At 35.1% G+C, this 20,413-nt stretch overlaps 1 protein-coding gene across 19 annotated transcripts in view; it reads left to right on the top strand.

Moving 5' to 3' along the window:
• Ccdc171 (coiled-coil domain containing 171) overlaps window positions 1–20,413 on the top strand; it is a 361,174-nt gene that overhangs the window by 88,275 nt on the left and 252,486 nt on the right. For 18 of the 19 annotated variants that reach the window (XR_015440062.1, XM_087183886.1, XM_087183887.1 and 15 more), the window contains 2 exons: window positions 1,352–1,490; window positions 14,372–14,474. Coding sequence is in view for 17 of the 19 variants with exons in the window: in XM_087183886.1 (XP_087040012.1) it covers window positions 1,352–1,490; window positions 14,372–14,474 (242 nt within the window). In the remaining 2 variants the exon portion in view is untranslated. Of the gene's footprint in view, window positions 1–1,351; window positions 1,491–14,371; window positions 14,486–20,413 lie in introns of those variants that run through there. The other variant, XM_087183895.1, reaches the window with a different exon arrangement.

Below are 20,413 nucleotides of genomic sequence, written 5' to 3'. Positions count from 1 at the left end.
TAACACATGATAAAGCAACAATGTATGTGTATTTCCATGCTCTGTGGACACTGTAGAATCTTCTCTTTGTTCTAGTGTTCTGAAATTTCATGATGTTGGGCCTGGCCTAAGTTGTTTTTCTTTCACTTTGCAGGGTACTTCCTGAACTCTTTAAATTTTAGAGACTTAATTCATTTTTGGAAAATTCTTTTATATTATTGCTTTGTTTATTTCCATTTTTAAACTTCTTTTTCTGAAAGTTCCATTATTTATATGTTGATTTATTTTCTGATTTTCTTATCTTTTCTCTACTTTGATCGATTTTTATTGTTTCCCTCTACTTTCTGAGAGATTTACATAACTAGATCCAGGTCTTCTGTACATGTTTAATTGTAGCTAATTTACCTTGGAATTATCTTGGTACAAAAGAGAATATACAAGATGGTTAGTACTAGAATTGTCTGTATTCAACCCTGAAGAAAGAATTGTAGTCTGTTTGCAGTAAGGTTATATGCTGTTCAAAAATTAGCTGCTTATTTGATTATAGCCTAAATGTAGTATGATTTGGTTATGCTAAGTCACTCTGTTTTCTAAATTACAGCCTAAAAATTAGAGGACATGGATCTACTTTTATCAGGAAGGCCACAGATTAAAAGTAGTGGCAACTTGGGGCCAGGGATTTAGCTCAGTGGCACCGCACCTGCCTCACAAGCACAAGGTCCTGAGTTCGATCCCCAAAATAGTGACAACTTAAATTAAAAGTACTTATCTGGTGGTTTAATACTTCCAAACTTCCTTTCAACATTTGTTTATGTCAGAATGTCAATATAATTTAATACCAACCTGAGAAACATTTAAACAGGAAAGCAAGTCCTTTGAAAAGAAATTCACATATTTTCAAAGTGAACATGCGTACTTTTTGATTATTCTTCCTTTTGAATTTTCCATGCCATCACACCAGTTCTATTAGCATGGACATTCAGAAATAAAATATTTACTCCATTTCTGTTGTGGCATATCCTGAAATGGTTTATTAGAATTATTTTTTCAGTCTTGATGCAGTTTCTGAGCTAATTGAACTGTGGCAGATGAGTTTTCTTCATCAAAAATAATGGTGAAAGGGCCAGGGATTTAGCTCAGTGGTTCTGCCGCCTGCCTTGCAAGCGCAAGGTCCCAAGTTTGATCCCCAGCACCAAAAAAAAAAAAGTGAAACCATATCAACACTAACTAAATGTGGACATTATACAAATACCTGCTATTAAAAGGGAAGCATTATTCCTTTATAGTGCATCAGCTATTTGTGTTAAAGATATATCATAGAAGTTGGTAAAAGCATATTTGGAAAACCTGCTCTGACATTTTAACTTTTCAGGTTAGAAAGAGAGTATTTCTCCAAAAATAAGAAACTAAATGAAGAGATCGAGCAACAGAAGCAAGTAATTATAGATCTTTCAAAGAGACTTCAGTATAATGAAAAAAGTTGCAGTGAATTACAAGAAGAACTTGTAATGGTAAGGATGAAAAAGAAAACCCTATGGCAATTACTTTATTGGGTCATATTTGATGTGTATCAGATTTCCTATTCCCTTCAGTATATACCATGAGATACTAGTATGAAAGTAATTTTAGTGACATTGATATAAAATTTCTAAATTGAAAATGCTAACTACATCAAATAAAATATACCATAATAAAACCTCTTTGATTTGGATACTTGAGGAAACTAACTGAATTAGTAAAAATTCTGAGTTATAAAATATTTTAAAATGTATTCAGTGTTTATTTTCTCTTTTATCTGAAGTGCATAAAACAATATTGCTTAAGTGGAGAGGAATCAGGCTTTATAATCAGATCTGATTATTTCAAAGACTTTCTTTTGTGATCATTCTGTACCTGATCATTCTGTCTCCATTCCCCAGTAATCTAGCTTTCACATCATCGCCAAATGTTTTACTTCTAAAATACTGATCTGTTCTTGTCAACTCCTTTTATTAAAAAACTGTCAATATCTCTTGTTGCTTTTAGAATAAAGCCCAGCTTGGCAGATTATCTATAACCTTTTTCATTTTGGCACCATGTTAACTTTTGAGCTGTTTCTTTTGCCTTTGCCTGTTATTTGTCTTGAAACAGTCACATTTGAGTGCTCCTGGTTTTTGTTTGTTTGTTTGTTTGGTTTTGGAACCAGGGATTGAACTCCAGTCCTTGCGCTTGCGGGGCAGGCAGTGGAACCACTGAGCTATATCCCTGGCCCTGCTCCTGGTTTTTTAAACACATACTTTCATATCTTACATTTATTCAGGCTATAATTATTTTGACCCATATTCACTAAAATGCTCCTCTTTTTTTTTTCCATTTACAAATTTCCATTTATCCTGTAGTAGTCAGCTCTAACATCTTATAATCTGAAGCTTTCCATAATTCCATTTTTCATTACATTGTGAGCCACCTTAAGTCAGAATTCTTATCCTCCCCAACTGTATTTTTAATACTTAGTTTAGCATCTTTATCATAACACTCACCAAAATCTGTGTACTATCTCTCCCCAGAGAGTGTGAATGCATTGAAGTAAACATAATTGATATTACACACCCAGGTTTCACTATAGTACAGTATTTACCTCAATAAACTTTTTCTGAGTAGATTTCTTTGGTTGATGCAGAATACTCCTACTGTGCTATTTGTTAGGCACCCCAACAGGGAGGACATAAAGATTATAGAAGTACCTTATTCCCTCGTCTTGTTCTCCACACATATACCTTCCTCATACTTTCAGCTATGTCCCAAAACTGTTAGTGATTTCAGTTATTGAGGAAAATGAATATCATTTTTCTTTCTTAGAAAAGGTGGATAGTCAGGGTTATTTGATTTGATGGGCAAATAAGTGCTGACCAGATAGAAAGGTAATCATGGGATTAAATTGAAACTCGACAGAATTTTCAAATGAGTCTTTATTATATATAGTTTTCATCTCAAGTTGTTCAATGTGTTCTGATTTGGGGATTGACATCATTGCTTGGTTTGTGGTTCAGTTGTGCTTTGAGTATTTTAAATGCGGATTTTTAGAAAGGTAAGAGCTCTCTGTGTATACTCTAATGTTTATTCACTGTTATGCATTACCCCAAATTTATTAGGCTATCCTTTCTCTTTTTATTTTTATTTTGCTGTGCTGGGGATTAAGCCCAGGGTCATGTGTGTACTAGTCAAGCTTTTTTACCCTTGAGCTGCAACTCCAGTCCCTGTCCTACCTCTTAACTCCTAGATCAGGAGGAAGAATCAGTGGCAAAGTAAAATGTGTTAAGGTCGTTGACCTGAGTACTGAATTTGGTCTGCTTGCTTATTAGGCTTTGTTCTTCATAGTGTGGAAAGTGACCCAGAGGTATAACTAAGAGTGCAGTAGTTAAAATATCATCACCAATGTAAGTTGTGTTAATTCTTCTAATTCTGACATTCTAGAATTTCAGTGAGTAGATACAAAATAAAATGAGACTGGCTTAGTTCACCACTGAACCTAGGGGTATTTTGTGACTAAAAAAAATTGACTTTATGGCCAACAAGTGGTTTATTATTTTTTTGCAGTTTGGTGAATGTCTAAAATAAGGCAAGTTGTAGCTCACCAGAAACTTTTGTTTGCTTGTCACTTTTTCAATTAAGTGCTACTGTTTTGATAACAGTTATGAAAATTGTAGACTAATTGTTTTTTCACAATTTGATGTATTTCTAAAAGCAGTTACAGATCTTCCTTGCTGAAGAGTCAATGGGATGTTAGAAAACTATTCAGGGACTGAGGATTTAGCTTAGTGGTTCCGCCACCTGCCCTGCAAGTGCAAGGACCCTAGTTTGATCCCCGGTACAAAAAAAACTATTCAGGTAATAACTATGTAATGTATAGCTTATGTAGTTCAAAGTAATTAATATGTTACTAAATTCTTAATTGTTTTTTTGGTGCCGGAGATCGAACTCAGGGCCTTGCGCTTGCAAGGCAGGCAGTGAAACCACTGAGCTAAATCCCCAGCCCTCTTTCCTTTCTTTTAAACTCCTATCTTTGTGTCTCCTATCTTTCTGTGTACTCTTTTTTTTTTCCCTATTTGCTTTCTCTTTTAATGTTTTATTTCTTATTAGAACTATTGTTCTTTATTTCTTTACTTGACTACAATATGAAATTAAAAATTAATGAAAATTTATTGAATGAAAATACTATTTATTAATTTAAACAGTATGTTTTTCCTTTTATAAAATTATTGCTTTTTCTTTTTTTTTCTTGGTTCGTAGTTTTTATAAAATTAATTTTATTGGTACATTTTGGTATACAATATAATGACATTCATCATTGGAAATTTGCACCTTTACATAATCTCTTGGTTCTTATTTTTTTCCCCATTCCCCTGCCCTCCCTTCAACCCCTCCATCCCTCTCTATTTACAAAGACTTTGTTTCCATTTTTTCATTTTCTCATATTAATTCCATTCCCTTCTTTCCTTTCCCCTACCCCTCCCACTTCCCCTATTGTTTTTTCTAATTCCTTTTTTCTTTTATGTATTCCTTTTTTTGATTTTTTTCCCCCAATACATTAGTGAACTTTAGGGGAAAAAAGGTTTTCAAATTTTCTTTTTTTGATGGTACTGGGAATTGAAACTAGGGGTGGTCTACCACTGAGCTATATCCCAGGTTTTTTAAAGTTTGAGACAGAATTTTCTAGGTTACCTAGGTTTGCCTTGAACTTGCTATTCTCCTGCCTCAGCCTCCTGAGTAGTTTGTATCATAGATGTGAGCCCCTGGACCCAACCAAAAAATTTTTAAAAATTGAGTGTGGTGGCATACACCTGTGATACTAGCACTCTGTGAGACTGAGGTAGAAGGAGAGCCAAGTTCAAGGCCAGGCCAGGAAATTTAGCAAGACCTTGTCTGAAAGCAAAAAAATTAAAAAGGGCTGGGGATTTAGTTCAGTGGTAGAGTACCCCTGGGTTTGATCCCTAGTACTGCCAAACAGACAAACCCCACCAACCCCAAACAACAACAACAGCAACAACAACCCATTTTAAATAAAAATCTACCAAATTAAACATTTAAACCTGTAGAAATGGAATTTTTCTTTTTTATTTTTTTGGTACTGGGGAACGAACTCGGGTCCTTGCGCTTGAGCAGCGGGCAGCAAAACCACTGAGCTAAATTCCCGGCCCTAGAAATGGAATTTTTCTAGTGCTATACCCTTAAAGTCTGGCTGTTGTTTTGAATTCATTTTTGTTGAATGAAGAGAAATGACATTTGAGGAAGCTTTTACCTTTTGCTTTTTTGCTTTTGTTTTTTTCATTTTTTAATGCTAGCCCACGATCCTATGTACCTTAGTGTGTCTTTCAGTTATATTTCTTTTGAGTAAGTAGTTTGGGTTTTTTTTTTTTTTTTTTTTTTTAGATACCAGGTATTGAACTCGGGACCTTGTGCTTGTGAGGCAGAACCACTGAGCTAAATCCTTGGCCCCTAGGTAATTTTTCTCTCCCTTTGAGCTAACAACTTGTTTTGCAGTTTGGGTCATGTTAAGGTCCATTTTTCAAGCCTAGGTTTTTTTTTTTTTTTTTTTTTGGTACCGGGGATCAAACTTGGGTCCTTATGCTTGCGTAGCAGGCAGTGAAACCACTGAGCTAAATCCTTGGACCTGCTTATCTTTTTTTTTTTGGTATGGGGGATTGAACTCCGGACGTTGTGCTTACAAGGCAGGCGCCGTAACCACTGAGCTAAATCCCCAGCCCTGGAAGGGCTTTTGGAGCCCATCTAGCTCAGGACACACAAACTGTTAATAAACCAATTGGAAAGTGACTGCTGCTTTGTTTCAGGAGATGTAATGTAGAACATAATTTTGGAAAAGTTCAAATTTGGTAAATTCAAAAATCCTTTGGGGATCCTTTAAGAACTACAAACCCAGTTGACTTTGATTATAATAAAATTCTTCCTGTTAATGTCTGAATTTAAATGATATTAGTAAATTAATGATATTTAATTATTATCATCTTTAATGTTATAGAATTAATGGAATTCCAGCCTAGAACACCTAAGAAGCTAACAAAATTAGTTTTATTATCACATGAACAAGAGAATACGGAGCATGAAATGACAGAATTTTGACTTTCAAAGGTGTCGACTAAAAACTGAGCTTTTAATTTCAAAATCTATGAATTTGATAATGATTTGATCAGCTACTAAAGAAAACTGAAGTTTTAGTTTAAGTTGCTTAGTGATCATGCTTATGGAAGCCCATCATCAGAGGTTCAGTGGATTTAGCTGGGTCTTTTGAACATAATTGTGAGTTTTGATGTCTGCTTCTCTTAAAGCAGGGGGAGCTTTCATTTTCAAAGTGGTATTATTAGGACTTGCTTTGTGCTCTCTTCAATGAAATTTTCTTAAGTCCATCATTTCTTGAGATTTGTTTTTCTGCCACTCAATAATATTTAGTTACAGCTCTAAGAGAGACCGTATATTGGAAAGGGAATTCTAGTCCTCAGGAGGTTTTGCTCAAAGAATGCTTTATTCTCTAAAGAACTTCTGATTGAAAATGGTCAAGTGTATATTTTTTTCTATACTTTGGGGGCTTAACTGATTATATAATAATGATTGTTAGTATTAGATAGGATTTTGAAAACTACTTTGATTGTTATACTTTGTGGTAAAGTTAATGTTTCTTGATAATATTTTTGCTTTAAATGATCTTTTAGGTTTGCATTAGGATGTTTGTGATTTTGTAGGATGTGTTCAAAACTAATGGGCTAATAAATGTCCTATTCTGAAATTTTGCTAAAAAATTGTTTACTCTTGTGTGTCGGTAAGAATAGTATTTATATTCACAGATAAGCATTGTTTTTGCTGATATAAACATTACTTTCATTCTCTCTTAATGGCCCTTAAAATTTTTTTTTTTTTTTGGTACCGGGGATCGAATTTGGGCCCTTGCACTTGCGAGGCAGGCGGCAGAACCACTGAGCTAAATCTCCGGCCCTAATGGCCCTTAAATTTTAATACTATTAAATAGCATTAATTGAGTTTGTGTCTTTATGTATTTAAGTTCATTGTATGGGGCTGGCTTCCTAAATTTATGGTGTGGGATTAAAGCTTTTATTTAAGCTTTTTGAAATTTATTTCTATATAAATTAGTAAATTTTGGAGAATTAAAATATTTTTTGGAAAAGAATAAAATGGCTGATGTGTGTGTGCATGTGTGTGTATATATACATAAAGACTCATATTCAGATTGGAAGGTAGCATGTACTGAAAAATGAACAAATTGTTGAAGCCAAGTGGGAGGGAGGGTGGCATTTCATTATGTGAAAAGATCCATTGTAGGATTGTAGAGTGGTTATGTCTATGGAAGCAGCATAAGCAAGCAAGGAGAGAGAGAACTAAGATATGCTAGCTGTCACTACTATGATCGAGGAAATGCTGCAGATGGTGATGATTATGAAAACTAACTATACCAAATACACATCAGCTCAGCAAGCTCTCCTTTAGCCCCTCAAATGCAGTGAGTATGTAATGGTAACTAAGTACAAGATGTGTTGAAAAGGTGAGCTATGGGAGCAAAAGTATGTGATGCTGTTTATAGGTTCTGATGATTTTTACTTAGAATTTCTTCATAATGGCTTAACATATATCCAAATTAAAAACTTGAATGCTTACTTGAATTAAAAAAGTCTAGAAATTATAAGCATAATGTATAAATGTTTTAAAAGTTCAGTCAATTCAAAATGCTAATTTCTTTTAAATTCTGATTTAGTAAAGACTAAAACATGAAAGAATAGCATGTTATATTAACACAGAAATGCATTCAGCTTAACAGCATGAGAGATGTGTTATACCAAGATGGAAATAAAAGTAGTTTTTTGGTCATCTCAGTTTTCTGGCAGTGGAATTTTCTGACCTTTCTTTTAATATTTGGATATTGTTAGTCTTCTGTTTACACAGTGGTTGTAGATTTATCACAGCATCTAAAGTAGTCCTAGGTTCAGGGTGAGTGATCCGTAGGTGTTCATCTAAACATCGTCTTGTTGGCTAACATAGCATTAAGGGACTTATTTGCAAGTTAACTCTTTATGTAAATTATGTTCAAGGCAAAAAAGTCCTTTTAGCCTACAATTCTGTCATTTAAATTTATAGGTGTTGTGGTTAGAAGGATTTGGCGGGGGAATACATTAAATACAGGACACATAACTTATAAGGTTATTTGATGATAATTACCCAAAGAGTCAAATACAAAGGAGTGCAAGAGATTAACTGCACACTAGAAGCCCAAAGGATTTAACTGAGGGCCTAGATCCCAGCAGTTTCCCACACAAGTCCAGCTGAAGGCCTAGAGTCCAAGTGGCCTAGAGCCCATGGCAATGTATCATGCTTGTCCGTATTGAGGATCTGCACCTGGAAGGCCCAAAGGCCAATGGTGGAAGCCAGAAAATCTACACTGGTGAAATGAAGGATTTCTGCCACCAGGCTGGGATCCACATTGGAGGTAGGAAGTGATGCTAACGGTAAAGGTCAGAGCCCCCCTGATGAAAACAGCAGCCATTCCCAGTGACAGCGAAGTCCTGAGCTCCTCCTCCAAGGAGAACAGCCTCGTTTGCATGAGGAAAACCATCTGCAGCGAGGTTCTCCTAGAAAATCAACAGACCAAGATCCTCCCCTACAGTTCTTTTTTATGGCTATTGGTAACAGTCTTTAGGGGGATCCTCCATGCCCAGACCACGCTGATTCAGTTCACCTGGGTGTTACAAGTTGACCATCAGTCCACCACACTAAGGATGTTTAGAATTGTAGAATATTTTGAATTAGCAATTTAACTTTTTTTTTTTTGTACTGGGGATCGAACTCGGGGCCTTGTGCTTGCAAAGCAGGCAGTGGAACCACTGAGCTAAATCCCCAGCCCAGCAATTTAACTTTTAACCTAAACTTACCATTCTTCAGGTCATATGATAACACATTAGAAACAAAATTTGTCTTTGATTAGCACTTTGTTTTCAGTACAGTGTTTTATTTAACTGATAGATTCTATTTTCATTGTAGAATTCTTTGCACATTAAATGGCTATTAAAAGAACCCACAGCTTTGGAAACAATTTAAATATAAGCACAATATAGCACTGAAAAATAACTTAAAAACTTTTACTATATGAATGAAAAGTGAAAGCTTCATTTGTAAATTCAGAACAACTTAGAAAATTTGTCAAATATAAAGCTGGATATGTTGGCATACATTTGTAATCCCAGCACTTGGGAGGCTGAGGCAGGAGGATACCCATGAGTTTGAGGCCAGCCTAGGCTACATAGTCAGTTCAAAACCACCCTGAATTAGAGTGAGATTCTGTCTCAAAAAACAAAACAAAACAAACAGATAAACAACAACAGGGAATGGTGTCACATACCTGTTATCCCAATACTCTGGGAGGCTCTAGTAGGAGGCTTGCAAGTTTGAGCCTAGCCTAGCCAATTTAGGGACTTAGACTCTGTCTCATAATAAAAATATGATTTAAAAAAGAGCTGGAATGTAGCTCAGTGTGAAGGTCTTGGCTTTAATTCCCATGCTGGGAAAAAAGTCATCTGTGGATGTAATTATTAAATACAAACTCAATACATAATTATTAAGTACAAGCAAAATTACTATTCTCTGTACTAGTCTGCTAGCTGATATCTGCAGAATGATGAGAAAACTATAATATTATTAGTTAAAAATGTAACATTGCTTTTCAGGTATAGTTAGATTCTTTAAAAGCATGGGTTTATTGTTTAAAAAATTTTCTATTTTCTTAATTTGACTTAAATTGTAATGTTATTGAAATTTAAGCTCATATTTTAGTCAAAATTGAGCCCTTGAAAGAGAATTGCTTAAATAGGAATTTAATTGACATTTTAAGCTTACTCCAAGTGTGAAGTTTGTCTGGTCTCTATATTTAATGTTGCTATAAACTTTTATTCCTTGATTTGAGGGGGTCTTAGTCTCAGTTAGCATGACATTTAATAGAAAGAACATATATTTTGGAGGTAGTTTGAACTGGGTTTTAATCCCAGCCCTATCTCATAATTATGTGACCTTTAGTGATATTATTCCTCTGAATCTGTTTGTTCATTTGCTAACAGTTTTTATTGATGCAGAGATTTCCATGAGTTTTAAAGATAGCATGTTTCAAAATAATAGAGAATGGAAAAATACAACCAATGAAAATAATTGAGGTGAATACAATGATATCAGACAAAATAGATTTTGGAAATAAAATGTTGCTAGAGCTGAAGAGGGCTATCTTAGTCACCCACTAGGAAGAGCTAACAATTATAAACATACATACACTTACGAAGAGAGGTCCCAGATATGTGAAGCAAAATCTGATATAAATCATGGAAAAATAGGCAATAATATTTGAGGACTTCAGTATCCCACTTTCTTTGTTACTTTTCTCTTGTTGCTGAGGCAAAATATCTGATACCCAAGGTTAAAGAGGTAAAGGTTCATTTATCTTACAATTTGTAGAGGTTTCAGTCTGGCTGGCTCCAAGGCAGGGTGGATGGCAGACAGGCGTTGCAGAGGAGAAACAGTTTATGGCAGGCAGAAGGTAGGAAAGCAAGCAAGGGTTGACCACAGTTCTTTCTATCCCTTATAGCTATCCAGGCTACTTAGGGTAGGTAGCACTCACACCCTTAATCCTAGTGCCCTTGATCCTCTCATTGCACCATGAATCAGTTCCAGTGTCACTCTAGAACTGGCCACCTCTGAAAAAGCCTCACCTATGACTGCGTGAGGCATTTGGGGGACATCTAGACACAAGTCATATCTTCCACTTTCAGTAGTTGGGAGAATTAAGTAGGAAGAATATCAGCAAACAAATAGAAGATTTAACAATACTATAAACAAACTAGACCTTACATATAGCTATAGAACACCACACTCATCAGTAGCAGAGTATACATTTTTTCTCAAGAGCACATGAAACGTTTCTTGTGGCTAGACATTCTAGGTTGTAAAATAAGCTTCAGTAAATTTAAAAGAAGTAAAATCATACAAAGTATCTTCTCTGACCACAGTGGAATTAAATTAGCATTCAATAGGGAAAAAATTTTTAAAAAATATGAATATCAGTAAATGTACTTCTAAAGAAATCATAAAGGAATTAGAAAACACCGAGATGAATGAAAATGAGAACAGAACACACCAAACTTTATGAGATGCAACTAATAACGGTGCTTAAGAGGGAAATTGATAGTTGTAATCAATCACCTACATTTAAGAAAAAAATACCCTCAAATTAATAACCTAACATTTCATCTTCAGAAACTTGAAAAAAAACTAAACCCCAAACAAATCGATTAAAAACAATAAAGATGAAACAAGAATCTGAGTGTGATGGGACAGCCTGTAATCCCAGCACTTTGAGAGGCTGAAGCAGGAGTACCACAAGTTTGAGCCAGCCTTGGCAATTTAACAAAATCCCTGTCACCAGCCAGCCAAAGAACAACAACATAAGAAATAGAGAATTAAAAAAAAAGAGTGAATAGTTTTATACTCTAACAAAATTAGGAAATCAATGAAACCAAAACTTAGTTCTTTGAAAAGATAACTAATTTGATAATACTTAGGTAGACTAATCAAGAAAAAGAATTCAAATTATTGAAATCATGAATGGAAGATGGAATATGACTTGACTGTACAGAATTATATAAGAATGCTATGGATAATTGTATACTAACAGGTTAGATTATTTAGATGAAATGGACAAATTTCTAAAAAGATAAACTACCAAAGTTAATTGAGAAGAAATAGAAGATCAAGTAAAGGCACTGAATTAGAAAGAAAAGCATAGGCCTAGGTTACTTCACGATATATTCTACTTGCTATATAAGAGAAGTTGATAAGAATTTTTCACAAATTCCTTCAGAAAAGAAGAGAAGATAACACTTCACATTTCATTCTATAATGTTGTTAATATTACCCTGACTCCAAAACCAAAACATGTCTGTGTTGGTGGTATAGTGGTAAGCATAACTGCCTTCCAAGACCCAATATACTACAAAAACAAAACAAAACACAAAAAAACCTCAAACTGCAGACCAGTGTATCCCTTTCGAATACAGATGCAAAACTTCTTGACATACTAGCAAAGTGAACTTTTAGTAAGATATAAAAACATAATCAAGTAGAATTTATCCTAGCATTGTAAGACTGCCATAATGACAATATAATTTAGAGACCTTTCCATATTTGTACACGACAAAGAGCTTCCTCCAGCCTGTTGGTGGCACAAGACTGTAATTCCATCTTAGGAGGCTGAAAAAGGCAGATAGCAAATTTGAGGCAGTTTAATGAGACACTGTCTCAAAAAGAAAAAAAGGCTGGGATGTACTTCTGTCAATCCTCAGTACTAAAACAACAAAACAGAACAGAACACACAACCCAAAACTTCCATTTCCCATTTAAAGTCTGTGTGTTGAAGAATCCTAGTTGGTTTAACAGTCTTCAGTTGATAATGTGTACTTTTACTTATAGTTTTAGATACCAGGTATTGTGTTATACACTAGTGAGGATAAAATTTTTTTCCCTCCTCTCAGGGAGCTTAGTTTCTTTGAAGTAGACGCAGTGATGAAAGATCTCAAAAGCAGAGTGCCCAAAGGAATTGATTATAGTTAGGGATGTGAGGGTTTAGTACCATCTGTGCTTTCAGGCATCCCCTGAGGATCTTGGAACATTTCTGTGTGGATCAGGGGGCACTGCTGGTGTTTAAAGGATGCAGTTTTGTAACATCTTTCTCCCATTTCTTCTGTATCTGTAAGTTAATCTATCTCCTCAGCTTTTAAACAAGCTTAGGTTGCTCACATATTAAAAAAATCCAACTTCTTCTGACCTCTATCTCTTTTCCAACTACTGCTCCTTTATCTCTTCTTCCCTTCTTACCAAGCAAAGATCATCTGAACTTTAGGTATCCATTTGCTCGTCTTTCACTTGGTTAGGGAGGAAAAAAAAAGGTTTACTTTCTCATCCCTTTCCAGTTTGGGCTATAACTGTACTACAGTGAAGCATCTCATCAGTGTTACCTTTCATGCCTAGGGAACACTTTTTAGTAATCAATTTTCTCGCTCTTTCTGTGACTTTGGATATAGCCAACAACTCCTGCTTAAAATGTTCTCATATCAGCTTTTCATTACATCTTACTCTTCTGTTTTTCTCCTTTTTTTGGTCTTAAGTGATTTCTTTTTTAAAGAAATTCTGGAGTTCCTAAGACTTTGTCTTAGACTGTTTTCTGTTCCCTTCAAACACTCTTAAAAGAGATTTAGGCAGTATCTATAGATCATTCCTGGACCTGACTTTTCTTCTGGGTTTGCAGCAGTATGTTCAGCTACCTGCCATATTTTTCTATTTTGTTATTTTCTCTTTCTAGTATTTATTTAGGATCTGATATTTAGAAGATGTTTTGCCTGTCCTAGGAATATCTTATGCATCTTCAGTGGAATATGACCAAAATAGAATTCATGACTCGTGTTTTCTGCTAAAATTAAGCAAGCAAGTGAAATAAAGTAACGAAGTAAGACTTTCTGTACCTCTGTACTTACTCAGCTGCTGAAATCTACCTACTTCCTTTAGTTTGAAGCCATGGGATGACTCTTGACTCTTCCCTTTATTTGAACACTTTCCTGTCACCATCCAATCCAGTCAAATCCAGTTAATGTAGTGTAACTCAGTGCAATGTTATCAAGGTCTGTGGCCTTCTACCTTCAGAGTTTCTTTTCCCCTTTTCACTGCTAATGCCCAAGACTGAACTACCATCAATTGACTTTTGCACTTGCTTCTAATTGGTCCTAACTGTATTCACTTTGGGCTGCCATCTGGCCATTTGCCGCATGACTGCAAGCATGAGGTTTTTTTTTTTTTTTTTTTTGGTACTGGGGATCGAACTCGGGACCTTACAAGGCGGGCAGCAGAACCACTGAGCTAAATCCCCGACCCAACGTGAGTTTTTTTTTTTTTTGATACTGGGGATTGAACTCGGGTCCTTGCGCTTGCACAGCAGGTGGCAAAACCACTGAGCTGAATCCCCAGCCCTCCAACATGAGTTTTTAAAGTGTTCCTAAATTCATCTGTCTTTGTTTTCTTGTCTGAAAACTTCTTATCTTTTTATCAGAGTTATTGTGAGGCTAAAAAATTACTAAGTGTAGAATACTTAGAATAGTGCATGGCACTCCATCCTTAGTAAATTAGATCCCAGTATTACATTAAGCCAAGTAAAAGATATGATTAAGGCAGAGGATTTATTAATAGTAGATTTGAATGGAGTAATTAATATCTCATTTATATTTAATTGTGCTATATATGTTTATGCTAAAATCTTCAGCCTTTATAATATGTGACCTTCTTATGTGTAATTTTTTTCTTAAAGGCTAAGAAGCACCAGGCCTTCCTAGTAGAGACATGTGAAAATAATGTGAAAGAATTAGAATCGATCTTGGACAGCTTTACTGTGTCGGGCCAGTGGACATCAGGTTCGTTGAAGGTATAAAATGACAGATGCATCTGTCAATGTTCCAAAGTCACTACATTTTGGGAATTCTGCAGATGCCTCTTATAGTCCCTCATCTCAACATGTTTTGATTTGATGACATGATAAGAGCAGATCTCACAGCAGTCAGTTGGCCTAGCTGGCTGAGAAAGGGTGACGGAGTGTGGACCTGCTGTTGTCCTCCCAGAACTTGATTTACAAGTGTTGGATCCGTGTGATTGGACAGACAAGGGCTCACTGGCTGTGTTCTGAATCCAACTGAGAAAAAAGTCCTTACAGTATACCTGCAAGGGGAACAGATGTTTCCATCAAACTGAGCCAAATTCTGAGGCAACCTTCAGCAACTTAAAGGTCATGCATTCAAAAGGTTATGTAGGACACAGGCTATAACACAGTGCATATTCTATACTGTTGCTTTCTAAGCTGGTTTTCACCTGCATTTCCTGCTACCACCTACAAATACAGTATCTAGTTAAGAGTGCTTAGATAAAATATTTTGGTTTTAGTATTAGTCCATGTAATATGATTATGAACTATACAAGTCTTATATTAGGTGGAAATATTTTGGGGTCTAGCAAAAACAGCTGGCAAATGAATTATGTTTGCTGTTTCTATTTTCATATATTTTGTGTTTATGCCATTATATGCTACACTTACATATTTTTACTTTTTTTACCTCAGTTTTCTTTTGCCATATTGTTATCCTTGTATCTACAGATTTCTCAGTTGGTGAACTAGTAGAAATTTGTTGTGCTTTGCTATTATTGGTTTTAGTCTGCTTTTATTCTTCATGTTTTTAGCTATATTTTTTTGAATTAATGTGTAACTTTCTGTGTTTTTATTTAAACATTTCTCCAAGGCATTAGTGTTTTATAGTTTGTTACTATGGAAAAATCAAATATATAAAAGTGACAAAAATATATGTACCCAGGTTTCAATTGCTTTTTATTTATTTATATTTTTGGTGATGGAGTCTTGCTCTGTTGCCTAGGCTGGCCTTGTAGTATTCCTGCCTTTCCTTCCCAAGTAGCTGGGAATATTCTAGGTATGTGCCATCATGCCTAGCTTTTGATTATATATTATAAAACTTTGGAGGAGAGCGTTATTTTTGAATTCATACTCTTTTATTATTGAAATATATTTGAATGTTTGAATTTTAGTGTTTGAATTTTAAAATTAAATAATTGATAGCAAGAGTCATTCACGAGTTAGTACAAATTTATAGAAAAAAATTCTTTTACTAAAGTTTTTCTTTTATCTTTTGGTAACCATCCTTTTTAACGTCCTAGTTTCTTATGTACATGGGCACCCTAAATATTACAAAGAATATGTTCTTGGAAAAGGATTGTGCACTGAGTTATGGTTTTTGGATTGTTATAGAGGGGTCTTTTCTACTTTTGTGCTGGTTACTCATTCTTACCCTCCCAGAACCAGTCTCCTCTGGTGTCTGTTTTGCCTTGACCTTGTGAGGCTGGTGTTTATGGATCTAGGGTCCTTGGCCCCTGGTTTCTGATTGAGTTTGGACAGTGGTTGTATTAGAGGAAATTAAGATGGTGGGAGAAGAAAGAAAGTAGGATGTTTATTTCCTCTGGTCCTTGTGTGCTAGTGCATTCCTGGAAGTAACTTCATTTTTCAGTAGTTGCAGCTTCTATCAGGTAGGCCTTCTTTCATAGATGTGGCTTTTATTAGACTGTGGTGACAACATTCCTTCCTGTTGACACTTCAAGGTTACCCATGGTATTTGTTTTACACTCTTCCCTGTTTTTCATTTTACTGATTTTTGAACTGTCCACAGTTTTGTAAATAGTCTATTATATTCTCTTCTCATGAACTGTTCTGAGTGTATCATCCTGCTGATTCACATGCCAGTTTGAGACCTGATTTCATTCCTGCTTTTGTTTCTGCTTCTCCTCTTCCTCCTCCTCCTTTTCTTTTCATGGTGTTAGAAATTGAACCTAAGGAGTTGCAACCATATTTAGGCAAGCACTCTATTACTAAACTAAATCCCCAGCCCTTCTACTCTTGCTTCCATGAATAGACATATCACTGTAATGGACCCTTTCTGCCTACATGGGCTCAGGTTGAATTCTTATTTATTTATTTATTTTTTTGGTACTGGGGATTGAACTTGGGACCCTGTGCTTGTGAGGCAGGCAGCAGAACCACTGAGCTAAATCCCTGGCCCGAATTCTTGTTATTTAATTAAGAGGACTATAACTAATAAATTCTACTAATTAATATTTTATTGAAGAACCTGATTAATTAAAAAAATTGTCCTATACTAATTCAGGGATATATGTCTAACATACATAAAACACACACACACACACACACACACACACACATATATATCATGGTATATATGTATTTGGAGAGAAAATCTACTTCAAATGAAACATTTTTATTTTATGATGAAAAAATTTGTAACAAAATTAATTCAGCTATCTTGGGAAGAGTTTTTCTAGAAATCCTCTGCTTTGTAGTTATGCAAATAGGTAATGGTTCTTTACCCACTTTTATTACCTCTGCATAACCTTTGAATTCAATGTATACTGTCTCTGCATCTAGCCACTATTTCAAGAAAAGTAATCCATGGTTGAAATTTAGAACAGGTACAGATTTCTTTTTTCTGGACTTGCTGTTTAAAATGCAGTGAATGAAAATTATTTTCTTAAATTAATCTTAGTCCAGAGTTGACAGTAGTTGCCAGGTGTTCTGTTATCTGTCCTCAGATTTTGCCGTCTTCTACAATAAGAAATTTTCTGAAGTGTGTCCCATCAGCTTATCTTCAGGTAGCAGGCAAACAAAGTTAGTTAGCCCAGAATAGTCAGGATTTTATTTACTTAGATTTAATTTGACCTCCTCATTTGTGATCAGTGTGCCAGTTTATATCTCATTTCCTAATGCCTCCAACAATTCTGCTTTTGATATATTAACTAGTCTCTCTGCTTCCATCTTTGCTCCTTTTAAAGTCAGCTTTCTTGTTTTAATTTACATTTAATGATCCTGGCCATCAAACCCCAGGGCCTTATGGTTGCTAGCAAGTGCTCTACCACTGAGCCTTGTAGTCTGCCTTCTTGATGACCACCAGAGTAATCATTTGAAAGCCTGTGTTACTTTCAGTTCTAAAGTAAGTAAGGCCTAGGGATCTAATCTGTAGCATTGTAACAGTAGTTAATAACACTGTGTTGTGTACTTGAAATTTGCCAGGAGAGATTTTAAGGGTCCTTAACCTCCCCCTCAGATTATGATTGTCTATCTTTATGTATTAATTAACTTGATTGTGATAAACGTTTCTGTGTGTGTATATAAAATATCGCAGAGTACATTCTGAATATATGTGATTTATTTGTCAATTATACTTCAGTAAATCCAGAAGAAAGTAGCAGAAATCTGTTAGAGTAGTCTTTCCTTTGATCTAAACTTTCAGGGCTTTGCATTTCACTTAGAAGCCCAATTGCTAACAGTAGTTTATAGCACCCCTTGTGGTTTATCCTGTGGTTATTACCCCTTGGCCTCACTTCTGCTAATCTCCCATTCTTCAGTGGTTTGGGGCCACTCTGGCTCCCTGCCAGTTCTTTAACATGGCAAGCATCATAATCTTGCCTTATGGGCCTTTGTGATGGCCATATAGAAAGTTTTTCTTTAAAACTAGTATTTCTTCATAGTTTTCTTTCTTATCTTTCTTAAGTGTATGGTCAAATCTCACCTTCTCTGTGAAGATTACCCACTGTATAGTCCCATGTCTTTTGCCTCACTACCTCTCTCCTTTTCCTACTGTACTTTTTTCCCCCAGAGCACTTAAGTGCTTTCAAATTTACTATATAGTAAGTTTTTTATTATCTAAGCTCCACGAGTATAAGGCTCTATGTCTTTTTTATTCATTAGTATATTTTAAACTGCTAGAACAATAGTTGGCACAAATTAGTCACTCAAAAAGTTTGACTATGGATGAATAAAAGCATAATGAATTAATACTAGGCTGTTTATTTTACAATTTAATTTTTGGGATTATAAAGGTAGTCATGGAGTTTCTTTCCAAATTATAGCAGCTCTTGGATAGTTTTTGATAAGGCGTCATCAGGAAGATTGACCTTTACTGGAAAAGATGTACAGTTTTCATGCACCAGAAAAACCTCACCTTGATTGCTTACTATCATTACACAAGATAGCCTCAGCTTACTTGATCAAGGACATTTATTTACTATTTTGATTTGTACTTTCCATTAAAATTGAAACACTACAGCTATATATATTGTATATTATATGTACATGTTACATATGTATATATAATGTACATGCATATATAATATATGCATATATATGTTATGTATATATGGAAATTTGTATAATGGGATTCTTATAAGTTGTGCATGGAGAAATCCTTTTCCAATTCGAACCCATGTAATCTTTCTGTCTCAAGTGTTTCTTCTAATATACTTTCTCCTGTGCTTGAAGGTATTAGCAAATATCAGGAATGCAACTTTTTCTTCATTAGGTTCATGAAAGAAAGTTTTCTTTATGGCCCTGTCTTGAATCCTGCTCAGGGTGATTGACTTTCGTGTAGACTGTAGACCAAGACTAACCATCTTCAAGTTTTCCTTCTTTGAGAAAATCATTTGTAATATTCTAGAGACATTCTTTTCATTTGCAAAACTCTAGAGGTATTTTTCCTTTTAATTGGATAAACTGAAGGATCTTAGGAAATAATAACAGTAGAGTGGGATATACATATGTGTAGTGGGATATATTATATATACATATATATGTTCCCTGATTTCCAGTATTACTGTGTGTTTTCAACTTTTCTGCTCAGTTCTCCCTATGTTGAGGAGAAACACGCACACACACACACACACACACACACACACACACACAGTAGAACTAGAATGAGAAATGCAATCAGCTTCCCATATTCTACTCGATAGTCAACATTTTGTTCTCTTGTCATTGTGTCCCCTGTACTTCAGAAATGGAGGGCCTATATCAACTTTAGAGTTAGGAAGTTTGCTTTCAACCGTATGACACTGCTTTCTTAGGAAGAGTATTTTTCCCATCTTTTCTCTCTCCATTCCTCTCCTCATATTCTAATTTTCAGAATACAGCTGGCTAGGAATGGCTCAGAGACTAGAGATAAAGTTCTAAGTTCCTTTTGCATTCCTGCTAGAGTTTAGGATAGAACCTTGGTTGCAGGTCATGCTAGAGATAAAATTTCCTCTGTGATCTGCCAGAAGCCCATGCAGTGGCTTGGGCAATGATACGATCTCAGGACATTATAATAGCATGCTACTTGCTAAAAAATACAATCGAGACTGTGTATATCCACATAGACTTCAGACATTGATCCTCAAAGGTCAGCACTTAATGGTTTTCAGAATAGAAACTAAGAATAATTCATACTCAAGTGCTTTTTTTGCAGCTTTACAAATGGGATTAGATCTTTTTTCATTTGAAGATTAAGGAAAAGAAAATGAAATAGAAGTTGTGAAAAGCTAAATACTATAAAATAAGAAGAAAGCAACAGTATCTGGAATACTTAGAACAAAATGGTGAAATGATTTACTGTGGAAATCAGAATAAAATTTAGAATCTGTTGGCACCTGTAGAGGGACATAAAAAGAAATGACTCATTAAGTAGGAATAATAAGCCAAGAATAGGCTGAGATAGAAAAATAATCCAAGAACTGAAGTGGAAAAAAAATGGTAATAATAAACAAGAAACCCAACATAAATTAAAAGGCAGAAGAGTGAAATAAGGATAAGTAAACTAAAAATAAGACAGGAAACTTAAAATTTGTGAGAAGCTATTGTAAAATTGACACTGGAAAATCTGATTAGTGATTTAGAGGGCAAAAATATAGAAGAAAAGAACACATATAAAAATTAGAAGAAAGAACAAAGAATTAAAACTGAGATAGGAAA

Source organism: Heterocephalus glaber, unplaced genomic scaffold (assembly GCF_053883595.1).
Source record: "Heterocephalus glaber isolate CG9 unplaced genomic scaffold, H.glaber_assembly_v1.0 deba00001481, whole genome shotgun sequence".
In the NCBI taxonomy this organism is placed as follows: Eukaryota; Metazoa; Chordata; class Mammalia; order Rodentia; family Bathyergidae; genus Heterocephalus; species Heterocephalus glaber.
This window is presented reverse-complemented; position numbering and strand designations above follow the sequence as displayed.